This window comes from Gavia stellata, chromosome Z (genome assembly GCF_030936135.1).
Source record: "Gavia stellata isolate bGavSte3 chromosome Z, bGavSte3.hap2, whole genome shotgun sequence".
Taxonomy (NCBI): Eukaryota; Metazoa; Chordata; class Aves; order Gaviiformes; family Gaviidae; genus Gavia; species Gavia stellata.
In genome coordinates, this window is record NC_082637.1 from 67,020,993 (window position 1) to 67,040,269 (window position 19,277).

At 41.9% G+C, this 19,277-nt stretch overlaps 1 protein-coding gene across 2 annotated transcripts; it reads left to right on the forward strand.

Annotated features, from left to right (window-relative positions):
• The first annotated feature begins 2,013 nt into the window (after nt 1–2,013).
• ALDH7A1 (aldehyde dehydrogenase 7 family member A1) lies at nt 2,014–19,029 on the forward strand. 2 transcript variants are annotated; one of them, XM_059833575.1, is made up of 18 exons: nt 2,020–2,153; nt 2,334–2,387; nt 3,411–3,476; nt 5,110–5,190; nt 6,579–6,702; nt 7,262–7,394; nt 8,005–8,049; nt 9,055–9,132; nt 10,016–10,113; nt 11,113–11,154; nt 13,600–13,694; nt 14,547–14,631; nt 14,923–15,029; nt 15,798–15,914; nt 16,367–16,464; nt 16,630–16,703; nt 17,646–17,721; nt 18,520–19,029. In XM_059833575.1, the coding sequence occupies exons 1-18, from the start codon at nt 2,046–2,048 to the stop codon at nt 18,572–18,574; spliced, it is 1,536 nt and encodes a 511-aa protein (XP_059689558.1). In that variant the 5' UTR covers nt 2,020–2,045; the 3' UTR covers nt 18,575–19,029. The 2 variants fall into 2 exon arrangements, with proteins under 2 accessions (XP_059689559.1, XP_059689558.1); XM_059833576.1 differs by lacking the exons at nt 14,547–14,631; nt 14,923–15,029 and having other exon boundaries at nt 2,014–2,153.
• The last annotated feature ends 248 nt before the right edge of the window (nt 19,030–19,277 follow it).

Here is a 19,277-nt window from a genome sequence, read left to right on the forward strand (position 1 = left end):
CAATGGGCATCTGGACGATTTCAAACACAGAGCTGTGGGCTTCTGTTCCTCCAGTGTTCTCTTGTGCTGGTGAACGCTATGCAAGGACAATTGCAGCCACAAAGGCCTCTCAGTTAAGTGGAGGGGGTACTCTCATCCCAGGCTTTTCTTCCCCAAGGCACGCGTGGAGCTGCTGCAGGTCCAGCTTCACCAGATGCAGCATGCGGTGCAGCTGGCTGGAGCCTATTTAGTCTATGTATTTGATCTATACATGAAATTAACCTTCCGAGAACAAGGTTTGCACTACGAGTAACAGTCATCAGGAGACAGAATAGCTTAAGGGATGCTTCACACCTCTGGGTCACTAGATCAAAAGAAGCTCACTCCAGGTCAGGTGTGATGGAATCTGACAGGTTTTCGGCAGGCTCTGCCGGCCGGCCGATGAACTGACAGCGTAGGATACCATACCATCCGTGGGATAGCTTCTTGAGGTCACAGTTGTAAAAGCACGATGTCAAAGCAGGGGAAGAAAGCCTATACTGCTATTCTCTTGTTGGTGTTTGGTCTCTGGGTAGATGTAAGGTTTCATCCCCCTGCTGAGAAAGAGTTTTACGTTTCAGTTATACTAATTTCCTCTTTGAGTTGCTTTTGGTTGAGATTCTTTATATATTCCCCTCAAAGGTGAATGGATTGCTGCCTTCTTGATACAAGTTTTATAGTATGCAAACCCAGTTTCCTTGTACAAGTGACAATGGCATCTTCAGCTCTTGAACCTTGCCAGACTACTTTATAATACTAATCTGTTTACATCATTCAAAGATACTTTTCATTCTACAAAATTACTTGAACAACCGTTTCTTAAAGAGCAAAATATTTATAGTTAATGCAATTCACAGTCAGCAAAAGTGTGTAGTTGTCCAAAACAAAAACCAAAACATGGCATTCTTGAAATCAGTGGCATTTTTCTTCTCTCCTTTAAGTGTGTGCTAAGGCATTTAAAGCTTAGTATCAGGGTTTATTCCTAATTGGTTTGCTCATTCAGAAAATACTGCATTCCTGAAAACAAACAGTATTTCGTGATCACAGTAAGTCATCTAAATTTTGAAAGCCTCTCAAGGGGAATTACAGTTTAAAAATATGAGGTAAAAATCCTTTGCAATTTTGCAAGATGAGTGCATATCAAGTGAGGCAAGTATGTTAGTCCTGTATTGAGGAAAGCAGAAATAAAAAGACTGTAAAATCAGAAACGCTGGAGCCTGGATAAGTTGCTGGCCTAGAAGCTGAAGCCACTTTTTTTCACTGAGATTCAAGCACGATATTAAAGAAGGAAGATGGTAATGCACACTCCTACTTCTTCTTCTTCTTGTTATTCTTATTATTTACTCCTTTGTTGAATAAGCATAGCTACAGCTTTTTCCCTGTTTTGATGCCTGTGGTCTCTTACTTTCCCCTGCCATGAGGAATACTCGACGGTAGGACTCCGCTGCCCTGCACTGCCGAGGTGCGTGCTGGTCCTTGTGGGGAACCTGGAATGGGGGAGGATTTGGGACTCTGCACAGGCTGGGCTCTACCCCATTTGCCTCCACCGCGGCGGGCAGGCAGGGGGCCGGCAGGCAGGGGGCCGGCAGGGGGCCGGCAGGGGGCAGGCAGGGGGCCGGCAGGCAGGGGGCCGGCAGGGGGCCGGCAGGGGGCCGGCAGGGGGCAGGCAGGCAGGGGGCCGGCAGGGGGCCGGCAGGGGTCAGGCAGGGGGCCGGCAGGGGGCAGGCAGCGGGCCGGCAGGCAGGCGGCAGCCGGGCCGCGGGCAGCCGGAAGGCACGGGGCTGGCAGGGCACAGGCAGGCAGGGGCGGGGCCCGGCGGAGGGGCGCCGCCGCGCCCCCACCAATCGGCGCCGGCGGCAGGGGGGCGGGGCGGGGCGCGGCGGCCATTGCCTCGTGCCCCCGCCCCGCCAGCCCCCCCCGCCAGCCCCCCCCGCCCCCCCCAACCCGGGCGGCCGCCGGCCATGCTGGGGGTGCGCCGCGCTGCCGCTGCGCTGCTGCCGCTGTGGGCCGGGGCCCCGGCAGCCGCCATGTCTACCCTGCTGGTCAGCCAGCCGCGCTACGCCTGGCTGCGGGAGCTGGGCCTGCAGGAGGAGAACCTGGGCGTGTACAACGGGCGCTGGGGCGGCGGCGGGCAGGTGCGGGTGGCGGCGCGGCCCGACGCGGGGAGCGGGCCTGCGGGAGCCGGGCCCTGGGGCGCGGGGGGGTGCGGGGCCGCGCGGCGGCGGGGCCTCGGCGGGGCCCTGGGCGTCGCGCCCCCTCCGTTGGGTAAGGGGGCGAGCGCGGCCCCGCTGCTCATCGTCCCGCTCCTGCTCTAGGTGGTGACCACGTACTGCCCCGCCAACAACGAGCCCATAGCCAACGTCCGGCAGGTAAGCGCGCCTCGGCCCGGCCCGTCCGGGGGAGCCGGGGGGGCAGGGACCCACCGCCTCCTGGGATGGGAGGAGCCCTCCGCCCCCCGTGGCCGGAGGGAGGGGGTGTTTGGGCGTTGCTTTGGCAGCTGCGCCTCCCCTCGACCGGGTTCTCGAAGGGCACGAACCCGGCGGGGTGGTTGCCGGCGGGGGTCTATGGCGTGTTGAATCCACAGGCGGTTGGTGGAGCTCATCACAGCTCGGGCCGTCTGCTGGACCTAAGCCAGTGCCTTTTCTGGGAAGAAGAAAAACCAGGCTGTTCGCCTTCCCCCCGCACTGCCCCCCCCCCCCCCCCCCCCCCCCCCCCCTTGCAAGTATTGTTGGGAAAGCGAGGGCCTCTCCTGTTCCTTTTCGGATGTTCCTAGAGGGAGTTGCAGAATAGGGGTGGCTCGCGGCTATTCAGTGGAGCTGAGTGGCCGGGGGCAGGTATGAAGGAGAGCCATGTGGCATTCACGTGGTAAATCTGTGAAAGTTTTTAGTGTGAGAATAGTGCTATGGCGCTAACCTACTCCTTTTGTGTGTTAGGATTCGATTAGCTGTTGATGTCCGCTGAGGCAGGTGGAGTAGGACAGTCCTCACAGCCTTTGTTTAATATTGTTAAGTAGTAGTAATATATATATAAAATATTGTTAAGTAATAGTAGTAATATCTTAATATGAAAGGAGATACATGAATGTATGATGAATGCCTCCCTTATAACTATTCTTTATGGAGCATCCTTTGTCATATGAAGGAAGATTCCTGCTCATGTTTGTTTTTGTTTAGGCAGCACATACGCTTTTCCCCAACAGTAACTTCAAGCAACTCAACATGCCATATTGGGACCAAACGATGCCAGAATATAAACTTCCTGTGAAAGTGGCATTCTGTAGTGCAGTACTACCCACTAGAAATGTCTTGAGTTGGATGCAGAAGCTTTTCTATAGTGTTTGTTTTCGGGTTTTGGTTTCCCTAACTTTTTCTTCGACATGCTTCCTCATGTAGGCTAGTTTGGAGGATTATGAAGAAACAGTAAAGAAGGCTAAAGAGGCATGGAAGGTCTGGGCTGATGTAAGTTAACAGAGACTTATCTTTTATAACATATCTCTGGCAGGTAAAGACCATTAAATTGCCCTGTCAGGTGGAGGTGTAAAAACATGTTCATATTGTGTATGTTGCATTAAAACAAAAATCTGCAATGAGGACCTCAAGAAACAAACCCAGACAACTTGCGCACATTACTATTGAGGTACAAAGATGAGGACGTTGACTTGTGGAAAATGTTTGTTTTGAAAAGCCTGGCAAATTTATCCAGGTTTGTGCCTGTAAGCCTTTGCCAACAGGTCTGCTGAAGTTCAGAAACCTTGTAGTGAGCAAATTATCCCTGTGGGTGTGCTTAACTTTAGGTTGCCGAATGGTTTCTCCTGCAAGAATTCTGCAGAATATTTGGATACCTAACTTGTGGTGATAATCTTATTCTCACAGGGTGAGGAAGACTGCTGGTTTTGAGTGTGCTTTTTTTTTTGTTCACCAGCTGTCCTGGTATTTCATAAAACAGCTATGTTATTCCAAAACTTCAGTGTTATGTTGCTGTGTCAGACAATAGCTAAGCTATTTTTTCCTTAGCAAGCTGTAGTTCTCAGTGTCCCTGTACAAGCTGCATCCAGCCAGCATCCATTCTCTTGCTGGCCATGGCAGGCTTGGGTTTTAATAGCTACCTGCCACTTCTTTGATACAAGCAAAACCCTCAGTTTTGTAAGGTATCAGGCATTGTGTATTTTATCCAGCAAAGTAGTTTGCCTTGCCTGAAGAGAAGGAAGTTTAGGACAAACACAAGAACTTCCTCAGCTTCCTCAGGATATGTAGTACGTGTTCTTTTGTTACAATTTGTGAGTATAATGTTGGTGAATCAGCAGATCAAATGCTTTAAAGCCTTGCCATAAAGCTATTTGTTTTCAGTTTGTGAATCTTACTTTTTTAATGAGCTTATCTGAAAGATTTTGCCTGTAAAGAGATATGCTTGCATGGTTTATGTATTTGTCACTTCTGTCTTTCCAGCTGCCTGTTCATCAGCAGTTTCTAATCCTGTAAACCCTGTTGCACGCGTATGGTTTATTATTGATCCTGACTATTGATTTTAATCTAACATACTGATACCACATTAAAAAAATACCTATTAATATTTGGTATATGGTTTAATTTTTCCATGATTGAGGCTTCTGCGCATCTCAGCATCTGCTAACAAAATAAATGTCAGCAGCCATTGCCATACTGAAGCAAAAAGTTTGAAAATGTGATGTTAAGTACACTTCAAAAGCTCAGAAACCAGTTAAGTGTGCTTTTATAAAAAACGCTTGTTTCTTGAGGTGCAGCTGATTGTTTGGGGGCATTGTGGGAGGTGTAGCTGAACAGAAATAGCAGAAATAATAATCGGAATGTTTCTGGCAATATTCAGTGAAACTGAAGTTTTGAACAGACATAAATGTGTGCAGTGTTACCAGTCTCTGAGGCAGGAAACAGTTTCTTGTAAAGCAGTTCACATGATAAAAACGAACGAGTAACGATGTCTTGGGAAGATAGGTGAAAAAGCACAGCAATCGGTGATTTCTTACTTCAGGGGTAGAAAACTAGCAGTATATATGCGACAGAAGTCACAGATGTTCAATCTCCAATCGATTCTTCTGTTTTCTTTTGTTTTGACTAGATCCCTGCACCTAAGCGTGGAGAAATAGTGCGACAGATTGGTGATGCCCTGAGACAAAAAATCAAAGTTCTAGGAAGCTTGGTAAAGTGTTTTAAGAAACAGCTTAACTTCGCCAGGGGGTTGGGCGAGTGTGTATGTCAAAACTGGTTTTTCTTGGTTTCTAACGCACCACTCTGCGGTACTAACCTTAATAATTGTTAATATGCTGTTAGTCTCTTAGCTTGCCTAAAGAGATTTTAATTTAAAAGAAGGAAAAGAAAAAAAAAATAATGTAAGATTGCATTCTGGCATCCTACACTGGAAATGGTAATATATAACAGGAAAAGAAAGCGTAATTCATTCTGAGCCTGTACTCTGGCCGGGAGGAGTGTTGCAACTGTTGCCCTGCTGTTCTCCCACTTGCCTGTCAGCTCGGGCACTGTCTGATACTAAAAGTGTCCTGAAAAAGACCTTCCTCTAATACAGAGTCTTTAACCTTGAGCTGTTTCTGGTGATGTACAGGATTTTGCAAAATGACGTGTGGACGCATAAGGCTTCAGAAGATGAGATGGTCTTAATGAGATTTTCTTGCAGTGCTGTGCAGGACATAGAAGGACAGGTCCTTTAAAACATTTGCTAGTTGCTAGGGAAGAAAGGGAGACAAGTGGGGAACTTCTCCCTTTGCTTTTACAGGGCTTGCTTATATGTGCTTCTGTTCAGAAACCGCTGTCAGTGAATAACTCCATGTGTAGTCAAGCCCACAACCTACAAAACTGGGTGACTTTTCAGTTCCTAAATTAGTGAATTTTCTTACTTGGAGGAAAATGTCTTTAAATACCAACTTATTCTCTTACTGATAATCTGTATGTCTGCTGTGTACATCTAAAATGCTTTTAACAGAAGGACATAGTTTAGGATTGACTTCAGTTAAAAAAACAAAAAAATCCTTAACATCCCAGGTTACTGAAATACTAAAGATGTGTAGACATTTTCAGCAGTGTATGAAAATGGAATCTCTCAAACTCACTTTGAGATGTTGTAAAATGAGTAGTTTGCTTATGAAAAATGTAAACGACCATTTTCTTTTGCTGGAGCATAGTAATCCCCCTTCTCCAATTTATTCCACACCTGGTCCACAGTGTATGCAAATGTCCTTATGGAAATTCAGTGTTTTGTTGATCTAAACCTATGAACCTCATTCCTGTTGGATATTTCTTTCAGTAGATTATTTTTAATTTCATCTGTTCATTAATTTTCTCATCTAATTTCCTCCTATTGTATGGGAATATTACTCCCATCAAGTTGTCTATTGTGTTCTTTCTTTAAGTCGTGAATAACTCAGGAAGAGGTGAATATCTTCTAAAGAAAAAAATGTGTATTAAATCTTACCTGGTGTACATATGTACCTGACATTACTGGGAGACAAAATGTATTGGGGATGCCAGGGAATTTTTTAAAAAAGAATTTTGTCTTGCTCTTAACTTTTTCAGGTCTCTTTGGAAATGGGGAAGATTTTTGTTGAGGGTGTTGGGGAAGTGCAGGAGTATGTTGATGTCTGCGACTATGCTGTTGGTTTGTCCCGAATGATTGGTGGACCTATTTTGCCTTCAGAAAGTAAGTGTGTGCATATGTATGTTGTTTTTTGAGTGTGGGGTTGGGGTTTTTTTGTACAAATGAAGAAATGTAGATGTATCTTAAATATACAGTGATGTAATGCAGCAAAATCTCTGTACTGTGAGTTATTTAGGGAGCATGTTGTTTAGGAATAGATATGCTGGTAGGCAGTAGTGCCTGTGGCGTATAGCAAGAGAGGCAATAGATTTTCTCTCCACTCTTTGAAGCGTTAGAGTCTCTTTGATCTGAAGGTGTTAGAGGAACGTATGTAAAACGTACAGCATTGTACTTGGAAATGAGAGACCTTTTTGTCAGTTATTGATTAACAGTCACCATTCTGTTAACTGAATAGTTAAAATAGTAAAACTTCATGTTTTCCTGTTACTGGGTTTTTCCACAATCTAGCTAACCTTGTTCCAGTAAGCTGCAGAGCACATATACTAACAGCTACTGCTCTGACGGACAGAGGAGTGATACTAGGCCCCTTGCTAACATGGTTTCCTTTTAAAAAAAACATTAAATGGATGCAAATTGCGTTACGTTGTGTCTTTGCCTTCAGGACCCGGCCATGCCCTTATAGAGCAGTGGAATCCCGTTGGGTTAGTAGGAATCATCACAGCCTTTAATTTCCCTGTGGCAGTTTATGGGTGGAACAGCGCAATTGCAATGATTTGTGGAAACGCTTGCCTCTGGTAAGATACAGCTCTTCAACGTGCTAACAGTATTTTAAAATTAGAGAGCTATTATCTTGGGCATGAAATTGTTACGGAATGTCTGATGTTTCTGTTATATTTGATTCTATCTCATGTAGGCTTAATTTCTGTTTATTTTTAGGTTCACTTGTAGTCAGAGAGCTTTGTTTTATTTTGTGGTAACCTCTTTTATGAGGTATTGAGATTCAGACCTGTCCAGCCAAATGGCCTGTTAATAAAGAACCCAGGTTGACATCTTGCAGCAGTGATAGTGAACAGTTAATATTTTCAGAATTGGTACAGCTAAAATTAAGAATCTAAATAAGTAGCTTTACTTCCTCTCCCCACTCCTGCTTCACATTTATCTACCTGCTTCACTCTAATGTTTGGCATAGCTCTTGTTCATGGCGATTTCAGTAGAAGCTCTGAACGCTCAGCTGTGGAAAGAAACACTTGAATTGCTCTCTTAACATGCATGTGAAAATCAGCCTATCCAAAGTGTGCTGTATTTGAGATACCTTAAAATTTGCGTATTTTAATTATTTCTTGTCTTGAAGAATTTGGCAGGAAATAACTTCATTCTTTTTTCTTTTCAATTTTTTTTTTTCAGGAAGGGTGCTCCTACAACATCCCTCATTAGTGTTGCCGTTACAAAGTGAGTTCTGGTTTCTTTGCTTTCTGTTTTGCTTTTTAAACAACTTCTTTTCTTTTTGAGGTATTGCTTAGTGGTCAGAAGAACGTCTTTTCCCTGTTACCTGAGAAGTAACAGTGTATATAGGATGTTACCTATACTGTTGGCCATTTTTTTCTGGGAACAGGGCTGTGCTTCTGCTGAAGTAGGGCTAGCTGTGATGTTTGCTTCCTTGTAGAAGATTAATTGCTGACGAAATTCAGCTTCCCTCAATCATGCACTCATGTTTCAGGATCATCCCGTTTTTTGGGGATTCTCAGCCCAACATCAGCACCCAGTTTCTTGGCAAATTCTTGGCTGGCTGTGTAGACCTATATCCTGGAGATGCCTTCACGCAATCTTTATTATCTAGATTTAGTAACACCTTAGCATGTGTTTCCAGGGTTCAAAACTCATTCTTGATAAAAAGGAGAAGAACTTCAAAGAATATATGTCATAGTGATACTTACTTTAGGTGTATTGTTACTTTGCTTACTATATTAGCATTTCAAATACTTACCTATTGCGTGCTATGAATAACATTTATTTTTAAATGCTAAATATAAATAGGCCCTTTAAAATAACTAATTAGTAAGTCTTGTAGCTTTAATATTAAACTCCTGAGAACCATGGCCCCAAACTACTTACAGGTATTTTATGTAACTCCATGAAGTTATATAAATATCTCTTTCTCATGGTGAGAGACTGTGTGGTCAAGGTTTTTACACACTGATCTAATGCTTGTCTGTGCTAGTTGTGTGGATGCATAATGAATATATTTTAGAGTCTTACTTCTGTGTGAGCTATGATCGTAACACCAAAGTCCTTGATGAGAGGAGTGTGTTATGTGTTGCACAAACTACATGTCAATTAACTGCAAGACTGCTGCTTTTTAAAAATCTGTAGCTGCTTCTACATGGTCAGACAGTTTTAATGGTTTATTCCCTATTATACGAACCTGTCAGAAATCTTTTACGCCTTTGATTCTAGGATAATTGCCAAAGTCTTGGAGGATAACAAACTGCCTGGAGCAATCTGTTCTCTGGTTTGTGGTGGAGCAGACATTGGGTAGGTAACATTTCTTGCGTTTTGTGAAGATGTGTAGAGGATAAAGAATATTCTTTGAGGTACTTCTCGTAAAGTTATTCTGATCTCCAGGATTTCCCAGTACATGCGCATACCTGTTGCCATAATTTTTATCAACTGGTCTGAAACTCTGACCTTGCTGTAAACATAATGTGTATTTCTACTTATTATTGCGAGATCAGCTGCTGACAAATAACGTATCAGGTATTTAATGAAGAGACATGGCTATGTGTATATTCTACTTCTGCATATGCTTACACTCAAAGAATACAGCTAATGTTAAATTCCACTCATCACATTCTTAAGAGTTTTCAATTTCTAGCCCATTGGCCTTTTGGACCACTTGTGGAGGAGAATACTTCCTCATTTTCCATGCTGACATAGGACTCTGCACTTGCTTATACATGCATACCTGTGTTTGGAAGGTGTACAAATCAAATTGTTTTGTTTGATTGTTACAATGTAGAAATTCCCAGTACAAACTTATATTCATATGTATCTTTTGAGCATTTCAAGAGAAGACAAAACAGATGGCAAGCATTAAAAAGGTCACAGGTATGCATGTTTTCTTAGGGAACTTAACAATTGGAGATGATCTCACTACGTACTTTAGACTGAATTTCAAAATTAGTACAGGTGATGCTTTTATGGTCTGAAAAGGGGGAGGGAAACAGCCTTGTTCCTCTTTTCTGACTAAGAAGAAGCTTTCCTGCCGTCTGCTCGGTCACTTACCTGATGTTTGCAAAGAAGTGTCTCTGACTTTAAAAGCTCTCCCTGGTTGAAGTTCGTTTATGTGGAAGTGCAAGCAGCTTTTCCAGCTGTCTGTTCTTGCATTGAACATGGTGGTATGTCTCCTGTTGTGCAGTACAGCAATGGCGAGAGATGAGAGAATGGACCTGTTGTCCTTCACTGGCAGCACGAAAGTGGGCAAGCAGGTAGCGCTTATGGTTCAGGAGAGATTTGGTGAGTGTGTGGGGTCTCCTCCGCTTCATTTCTTTCCATGGTTGGGAAAGGCAGGGGAGCTCCATAGGATTTTAAAATAACAGCTTGTTTCACTTGCGTCTTGTGTTACCTTTTATTTTTTTAAAAGATGGAAATAGGGTGTTGAAACTGCTCAGGGCTACGTACTGCATTTGTCAGTTAGTTCTGTTACAACTCAGCGTTTTTTCCAGGGTATCCACAAATCCATGGTCCTACAGTTAATTTGGGGGGGGCGGGGGGGTGTCCATGAATATAATTTTATGGAGATTGTCAAGATGAACAGCCAGGGCCTATGGTCTTTTGGCAATGTGTTCATGGAGAAATGCCCCCTTGCCTTTTGCTCCTTATAAATACAGGAGAAAAGTTACGATTTTTGAGGTGCTGTTTGTGTTGGTAATCTTTAAAAGTGTACAGGCATGAGTCTGTGCACAGCTGCTGGATTCTAACTTTTTAGTTTTAAACAGAAAACCTTGTGAACAGGATTTTCTTATTTTATACATTTGAAGTTCATAGGAGTGTAAAAAAAAAAAAAAAAAAATCAGAACAGATTGCAAAGATTCATCCACAAGTAGATGGTAACTCCTCCTCTTAGATTTGAGATAAAACAGTTACCAGAGAAATAAATAAGCCTGGTTAAATTTCATGTATGCATTTTGATCTCCGTAGCACCTCCTCCTCTTCTTTGTCTGCATCGTACTATTTATGCTGCAACTATTTCTGTTTTCATCTTTTCCTTTCCAGTGCTATTTTTGCCTATTTTTTTAAGCTTCTTTCTGCCCTAACTGCTTGCCAGGTAGCTTTCTTCACAATATGTGACATATGTAGTATTTGGTGTAATTTTCTGCTTTGGCTAGAGTGATTAGTTGATTGTGATGCCTAAAACTTTTTGTCTATCCAGAAAAATACATTTAATGAAACTTAAAATGAAGTGCAGTGAATACATGTGTGCATGACATAACTTGTTTTGTGTGCTTTTATTAGGTCGAAGTCTGCTGGAACTGGGAGGAAACAATGCCATTATTGGTAATACGCACTGTAGAAATTTAGTCCTATAGATGATATTTAGAAGTTAGTATATCAATGTTTGTAGCAAATTGTCCCTTTTCCTGGTTTTTTTTTTCCACACCTGGGGGTTTAAAAAGCATGTAGGAGAATGTTGGGGTTTTTTCTGTCTTCACTTTTGTGGAGGGGTAGTGTTTTAAATAAAAAATGAAAGTTCAAGCTCTTTTATGTATTCACCATTGAAGTGAAGAAGGGAATGGGAGACGCAGGAAGCTTTACTAATGGGGTGTGGACAATGCCAAATAAATTTATTTTAGGATAGTTCTGATCTAGTGAACACCACATTTTTAGCATTTTAGAATATAAGTACATATATATAAATCATAGAATCATAGAATGGTTTCGGTTGGAAGCGACCTTAAAGATCATCTAGTTCCAACCCCCCCTGCCATGGGCAGGGACACCTTCCACTAGACCAGGTTGCGCAAAGCCGTGTGCAACCTGGCCTTGAACACTTCCAGGGTTGGGGCATCCACAGCTTCTCTGGGCAACCTGTTCCAGTGCCTCACCACCCTCATGGTGAAGAATTTCTTCCTAATATCTAATCTAAATCTACCCTCTTTCAGCTTAAAGCCATTACCGCTTTTCCTGTTACTACATGCCCTTGTAAAAAGTCCCCCTCCAGCTTTCTTGTAGGCCCCCTTCAGGTACTGGAAGGCTGCAATGGCTCCGTATCCTTCTTGTGTTGGGGGCCTCAGAGCTGGATGCTGGTGGGGTCTCACGAGAGCAGAGTAAAGGGGGAGAATCCCCTCCCTCAACCTGCTGGTCATGCTTCTTTTGATGCAGCTCAGGATACAGTTGGCTTTCTGGACTGCAAGCTCACACTGCCAGCTCACATTGAGCTTCTCGTCAACCAACACCCCCAAGTCATTTTCCTCCAGCCTGCTCTCAATCCATTCTCCGCCCAGCCGTATTTGTGCTTGGGATTGCCCTGATCCATGTGCAGGTCCTTGCACTTGGCCTTGTTGAACTTCATGAGGTTTGCATGGGCCCTCCTCTCAAGCCTGTCATGGTCCCTCTGGTTGGCATCCCTTCGCTCCAGCATGTCGACTGCACCACACAGCTTGGTGTCATCTGCAGACTTGCTGAGGATGCACTCAATCCCACTGTCCATGTCACCGACAAAGATGTTGAACAGCGCTGGTCCCAATGCCAGTCCCTGAGGAATGCCACTCATCACTGATCGCCACTTGGACATCGAGCTGCTGACCGCAGCTCTTTGCGTGCGACCATCCAGTCAATTCCTTATCCACCGAGTGGTCCATCTGTCAAATCCATGTCTTTCCAATTTAGAGACAAGGATGTTGTGCGGGACAGTGTCAAACACTTTGCACAAGTCCAAGTAGATGGTGTCAGTTGCTCTTCCTATATCCACCAACACTGTAACCCTGTTGTAGAAAGTCTAAGACACTTACGATACTTGAAAGCAAAGCATGCAGGTTTTTATTTCAGTAGCACATTTACAGGTTTAAGTAGCTTAGGGTATGATCTAGTTCCCATAGAAACATAACATAAATACTGTGAAGCTGAGCAATGTAGCAGAAAGAAAATAAAAGGTAGATAAATACCTAAATTGCTGTCCCATTGTGTTGTAGCCTTCTGTTTCGCCTTTCTCCTGAACAAATGTAATTGCCTATCTAGAATATTAAGCTTTTTTGAAAACCACACTTGAGCAGGTCTTTCTTTTTTCCTGTGCTGTTTTGCAGCCAGTAGCATAAACTTGCTTTATATTTAAAAAATTGTTTCCTTTTTCATATGAAAGTCCTGCTTTTTCTGGAATTGGCTTTGAATGATGGCATAAACATTGTTTGGTTGGACTTTGTTCCAGATTTACTAATAATTTTGGATACTTAGAAAATTCTGTGGGGCTGGTTAGGCTGAGTGGTATTTTGGGGATCCTTTGAGGCTTACTCATACTAGCTTGGCTTTAAACATTCCAATGTCTTCTAGTCAGATGAATTTGTTCAGCTCATTTATATTTTACATTATTATGTACCTATGTGTTTTAGCTACCTTTTTTGCATGCCATCTGGATACACTTTACCATTGTTTCTTTATGCTGCTAGACATCTTCTCAGTGAGAGAAAGCCGAGGTGACAAAAGGGCAAGAAAGTGCATGTAGCTTCTTGGGTTAAAATGAAGCTGAGGTTCTTTGCAAACTTCATTGCAAAAGGCTCTCTTCAGTTGTTCAGACCTACATTTATGTCCAATTGCGTGTGTCTAATTCCAAGTGTAAAAGTAATAGGAGTTTTGAGGTGTTTCTGTATATCTTAGTGTGCTATGCTAGTACGACTATTCCTAATGCTTCTTGACCAACCTGTCAGTTTATTATATTGTTTAGTGTCTTAAGTCTTGCAGACTACCTGTTTACTTCAGTAACAGGCTGATGTTTCAATTTTTGTTAAGTGTTTGAAGATGCAGATCTGAACCTAGTCATCCCATCTGCTCTATTTGCTGCTGTGGGAACAGCGGGTCAGAGGTGCACAACTGCTAGAAGGCTGGTGAGTAAATGTGTATTGTCTGGTTTGGGTAGCTCTGTATTTAAACTTAATTCCCAATAAGTATAACAATTCCTAATATTATGGAGAGCAACAAATAATCTTTGAAACACTTTTACTTTTTCAAAAATCAGTATGATGGGAAAATAAGATGGTAGTTCATCATTCCACTATAATTCTAGCTCTAAAGAGTTTTTTTGTATGAGTTTCTAAATGTGCCTGGTGCTAAAACTCAGGAAAATAAAACTTAACCATACTTCCTATATTTTTCTCTGTTTTCATTGCCAGAGCTTCTTTGCTTGTGCCTGCTACAAATTTTGGTGCAGGGTTTAGATTTCAGCAAAGCAAGGGCGTATGTGTTGCTTACTTTATTTTTAATCAATCATTTTCAACACGTTTAAAGGTGCTACAATGTCAGCCTATGTCTGTATATTTTCAGAGTTGGGTTGATTGGGTAAATATTTGTCAAAATTGATGCAGGTTAACTTTGGGTGTCTAGGAAGGGCAGTGATTTCTCGAATTATAGCAATAAAAATCACTTGAGTATTTGTCCTAAAACACTTAACTGAAGAGTTTACAGAACACATTGGTACCGTTGATCTGAGATGGGGTAAAATTAAAACAGGTTTCTGTTTCTTTGCTTCTTTTAAATCTTCATGGTGAAGATTTTAAATCTTCATTTCATGGTGTTGGTGCTGTTTCAAGGCCTTGCTCGTGTGTTTAACTTTGGGATTTGCTGAATATGAGCAACACTATCTTCACATTTCATTCAGCCCTCTTCAAAGTGCAGTAGTACTTCAGGAATAGTTACATAGGCTGAGCTGTCTTACAACCTTCTTACCACGTTTTGTTTAGTTTCTCCATGAAAGCATCCATGATGAGGTGGTGGCAAAGCTTGCTAAGGCCTATGCCCAGGTCCGCATCGGTGATCCGTGGGATTGTAAGTAGCTATTTTTCAACTCATGGGTTTAGGAGACAAATTTCTGTTTATTTCTTTCTGTTTAAATTTGAAAGAGATTATAGATCAAAGCTATCTAATTTTAGCAGTTTACCAGGGAGTGGGGATAGCTGGTTTCATTTAGAATACAAACCCTGAAAGGGAGGTGAAGAATCCAGCTAATACTGCTCATCTTGGACAGATTAAATAATTACTCCGAAAATGTCATGATAAGAATATTTGCAAATGTATACAGTTTTGTTGAAAGTATGTCTTTGGATCTTTTGTTTTTAGCTGACACTCTGTATGGGCCTCTTCATACCAAAGAAGCAGTGAAAATGTTCCTTGATGCAGTAGAACAAGCAAAACAACAGGGTGGCTCTGTGGTCTATGGTGGAAAGGTGACTTACTTGTATTCTCCCTGCTACATGTAGTGCCCTAGGAAAAAAATACAGTAACATGGTGGCTTAGGCCAAAATTGTACCTCAGTTTGTCCTGTCAGCCATTACAGGATGTTAAGTTAGTCAGTCTGAGAATGTTTGAATTGCAATCATGTCTTTAGGATAAAGATGGGTCTACTTAGAAGCTACCTTCTCCAAGAAACGGCTAAGAGCTTTTGGCTGTTGCTTGCACTACTCCTTAGTTGCAGGTGATGGTGAAAATACAAACAGCATTGTAAATGGTGAATATCAAACACATAACAAAGAAAAATGCTGTTCTGTCCCTGGATTCACAATATCAGACTTCAGGAGATACTGAGAATTCAGGAGAGCCCCTTGCATGTCTTCATCGTATGGGATCTTTAATTCTCATGGACTTAATGTTCTGGCAGTTCTTGTCTTTCACTGGCACCATCTTTATTCCCAATACCTGTAAAGTTCTAATCAGTTTACTAATCAGCTTAAAAGTAGGAGAAAGGAAGTGTTTTTTGTCAGCTGCTAGACTTTGAGATTTGATTACCTCCTTAGTAGACTAAGTTATGCTTCTGTATTTTAAATACTTACGTGAGTAAAATTTAAGTTACCTGCTCAGGTGACCTGACCTTCTATTTCTGATTGCTAGGCACAACTGTAGTAATCAGAACATGAAGGATTCCTTTCCTGCGCTAGTACTAAGCAGGGTGCTGGTTTGAACTTACTCAGTTGTTTCTTCTTTTATGTGTTTTGAAGGTTATAAATCGCCCTGGAAACTATGTCGAACCAACCATTGTGACTGGCCTTCCCCATAATGCACCCATTGTCCACACTGAGACATTTGCCCCCATACTGTATGTGCTGAAATTTAAGGTAAAATAACAATGGGGAATTAGTTAGATGTCAAGAATGCTAACAGAAGAGTCAGGAGAGAGGTTTCAGATGTATGTCATGTTCTTGTAATTGTACCAGCACTTGAAGAAGTGATAACTGTTGTTCTGCACTGTGGGACACCCACTGTAATAGCTTACCTCACTGTGTAGCTACATTTATGTGTTTTCTGTGAAGACCACTGGAGTTAAGATAAGAGTCTGTAAAGGAATAGATTTTTATTGCTCATGTCAACCTGCTCAAAAGCAGGTTGTGTGTTTTGCGCAGTGGTGGAGGTATCCTATCCCTTACCTGGTGCACGTGTATTTGCCAAGTGGCATTCAGTATATTTGCATTATGGCTGTGGTATGTTGGGTTTTTTCCCCACAGTGCTTCTTTGTAACTGCTTTGCTTTGAATAGTCATAGTTTAACCATTGACACACGCTCCTTTTAGGAGGAAGAGGAGGTTTTTGCCTGGAATAATGAAGTGAAACAAGGTCTTTCCAGCAGTATCTTTACCAAGGATTTGGGAAGGATTTTCCGCTGGCTTGGGTATAATTTAAATTACTTTTCTACCTTTCTGAAGTGTAAGATCACAGTCTTTCATGTCTTCTGTTAACCTGTGCACAATGCTAGTTGAGCATTGTATAGCCCCCATTTTAGGGAAGGAGCCTTTCCTTATCCTGAGGAGTATTTGTGTCTTGTCTTTGTTTTTAGGCCAAAGGGATCTGACTGCGGCATTGTGAATGTTAACATCCCAACCAGTGGAGCTGAGATTGGAGGTGCTTTTGGTATGTTACTTACATTTTTTTCTTTATCCTTTAAATGATGAAATCCTATAGCATCAGGTCTAGAGACTTGGTATTATTCCTCACGCTTCATTTTTTTTAAAGCTGGGAGGATTTTTTTTCCTAATGACTCTGGAAGAGAATAAAGCATTACCACTGTAAAACTAATGTAATATAGGTCTCCTCATCTTATTTTTCAAGGTTTTAATCAGTCCATTTGAATTACTAAATCTGAAGAAACCAATGAAGTTATTTTTTGAATTATACTGCTTTAGCAGAAAGCAGAAATTGACTAGAGGTAGTTGGATTTCAGCTTTTAAAAATACCAGTATTTGGTTTTTAGATACTCCGTGTATCATTCCCTGCTCTGCCCTGCCCCACCCCCCATAACTCAGAAGTGTGTTCTGAATGTGTTTAGAAATGTGGCTGAGTGGAAGACTATTTAAAACAGTTTTAATTAAAACAGTCTTGAGCATTTTTATTGTATATGTTTGCATGTGTATGTAAAAATTACAGCATAAAGTATTTTTGTGAGAAAGTCTTTAAATACATTTTTGCCTTTATTTCTCTTTTTTGTATATACTGAAGGAAGTGGGGGGAGAGAAGAAGAAATACTCTCCTTACAATATAAGCAGTACAAGAACCAGCACATTCTTGTACTCTTGTCTCATGTTAAAACAAAATATCTTTAAAACAAGGTCCTCTGGTGCCAACATGATGAGACTTTCAACTCCAGGCAGATGTTTTTAGGATCAAGCATGAGGAAAGAGCTAGCTGTGTGAGTTGTATGTGGTGGTGTTCTGGTAATTATTTCGGATATAGAACAAGGGCAAAGGAATAGTTTTTGCCATGAGTTTTTATAAAGTGTCTCACCTCCTGGAGTTAGTCCAGATTCCCATGCTCCAAAAAAATTTCAAGTTTTCATTTATAACCTTTTTCCTACAGGTGGTGAAAAGCACACTGGTGGGGGAAGAGAATCTGGAAGTGATTCATGGAAACTTTATATGAGACGATCTACTTGGTAAGGCAGTCTTTGTAAATTCCAAATAAATGTAGATTACAGATAAACTTGTAAAAGTTCAAAATGTATAAATCCTTGACTACAAGAGGCTATCTTTGGTAAATGTGAGATAACCATGTATGAGTATAATTGCCTTTTCTTCATGCAAGAATTTGCATCTGTGTTCCTAGTAGAAGATGATTTGAAGGATCTAGATAAAGACCTTTCTTTACTCACTGTTCCTCAAAAGGAAAAAAATAATCTGGTTTTTTCCCCTCTTGCCTGATTTTAAACTTGGCCAAAAATTAACTTACTGAAACTTGTCAGGAAGTACATGACGTGGCAACCACAGTGAGAGGGCCACTATTGCCAGTGGTGGGTGATTTAGCTACATGCTGGGCATCTATCCATAAACCTCCTGACAGGCTGTAGTGATTCACCATTCCCACTCTTTGCTGGCCTCCCTAGCCTTTACCAGTGCTAACTTTGGTTTCCGTGCAAAGGCTTATGAATGTGAGAAATCCCACCTTGATTCTTCTGTATGGACATTCTCCTAGTAAGAGATTAAACAGAGAATGAAACTGTACTTTCTGCTTGATCTATCAAGGAAGAGAGAATGGAAAATATGGTTTTCCCCTGTACATAGTTACCATACTGAAAACCGGAGTAAAGTCAGTTCATAACTTTAAATAGGCAAACTGCTTACAGAATTCTTCTGTACATGTGTGACAGAAATCAGAAGCCTTGTACATAGGAAATGGACTGCATAGTCTGCCTTAGTGATCAAGTCTGGTCTCTAAATACTTGTTTCTCTTCCAGTACAATCAACTACAGTAAGGATTTACCTTTGGCTCAAGGAATCAAGTTTCAGTAACAGCCTTATGAACAACCGTGCCATGAACTCTCCTACCATTTCAGAGCCAAGCACCTTCTAAGCCTCATGGGGAAGAAAATTAATTATCTGAAATCTGTCTGCAGCAAGGATACTAATTCTGTCAAAAAATCAGCTACTCTAAAATTGCTTCACTTTCAATGTATGAAATTACTACTTCAGTCTTCAAATGAGAAGTATGTGGTCTTTGGGAGGAAGGGAGGGTGACTGAAACTAACAAACGTGGATTCAAGCAGCCTGGATAATCTTCTGTTGCCTTATCGCTATATTTCAGCATCAACACTGTCTGTATCCCCTGTCTCCCTGCCATTCACTGGTATTTCCTGGTAGTAGGTCTATACTTCAAACTACGTGCTGAGTTTCCTACAGGTGCTATGGGGGGTGGGCAGTACCGGGCTATTTTTCAATGCATAAATAAAGGTACATTTTGTGAGATACCTTGGGCTTCTAGGTTTGTTTGTTGTTTTGGAGCAGGAACATTCATCTGACTGTCCATTTTCACACACTGAGCTGCTAGCCAGGAGAAGAATCACTGGGCTAAAAGAGCCACTTTAGTTTTCCTGTCTCTCCTTCAGAAAGGAGACTTTGACCCTGTGTGTTGGGAGAGAAGGGGTAAGACCAAGGGCTGCTGTAGTCTCTTGGAACCTCTTCTTTAATGCTAGGAGGAGTCACAGCCAACTCAGTT

What these genes read in the sequence shown, in the direction of transcription:
- ALDH7A1 (XM_059833575.1), top strand. Translation starts at nt 2,046, where the DNA reads ATGTCTACCCTGCTGGTCAGCCAGCCGCGCTACGCCTGGCTGCGGGAG. An exon ending in TGTGGTGGAGCAGACATTGG is followed by an intron (nt 9,133 to 10,015) that starts GTAGGTAACATT and finishes CCTGTTGTGCAG; the next exon opens with TACAGCAATGGCGAGAGATG. An exon ending in GCACAACTGCTAGAAGGCTG is followed by an intron (nt 13,695 to 14,546) that starts GTGAGTAAATGT and finishes CGTTTTGTTTAG; the next exon opens with TTTCTCCATGAAAGCATCCA.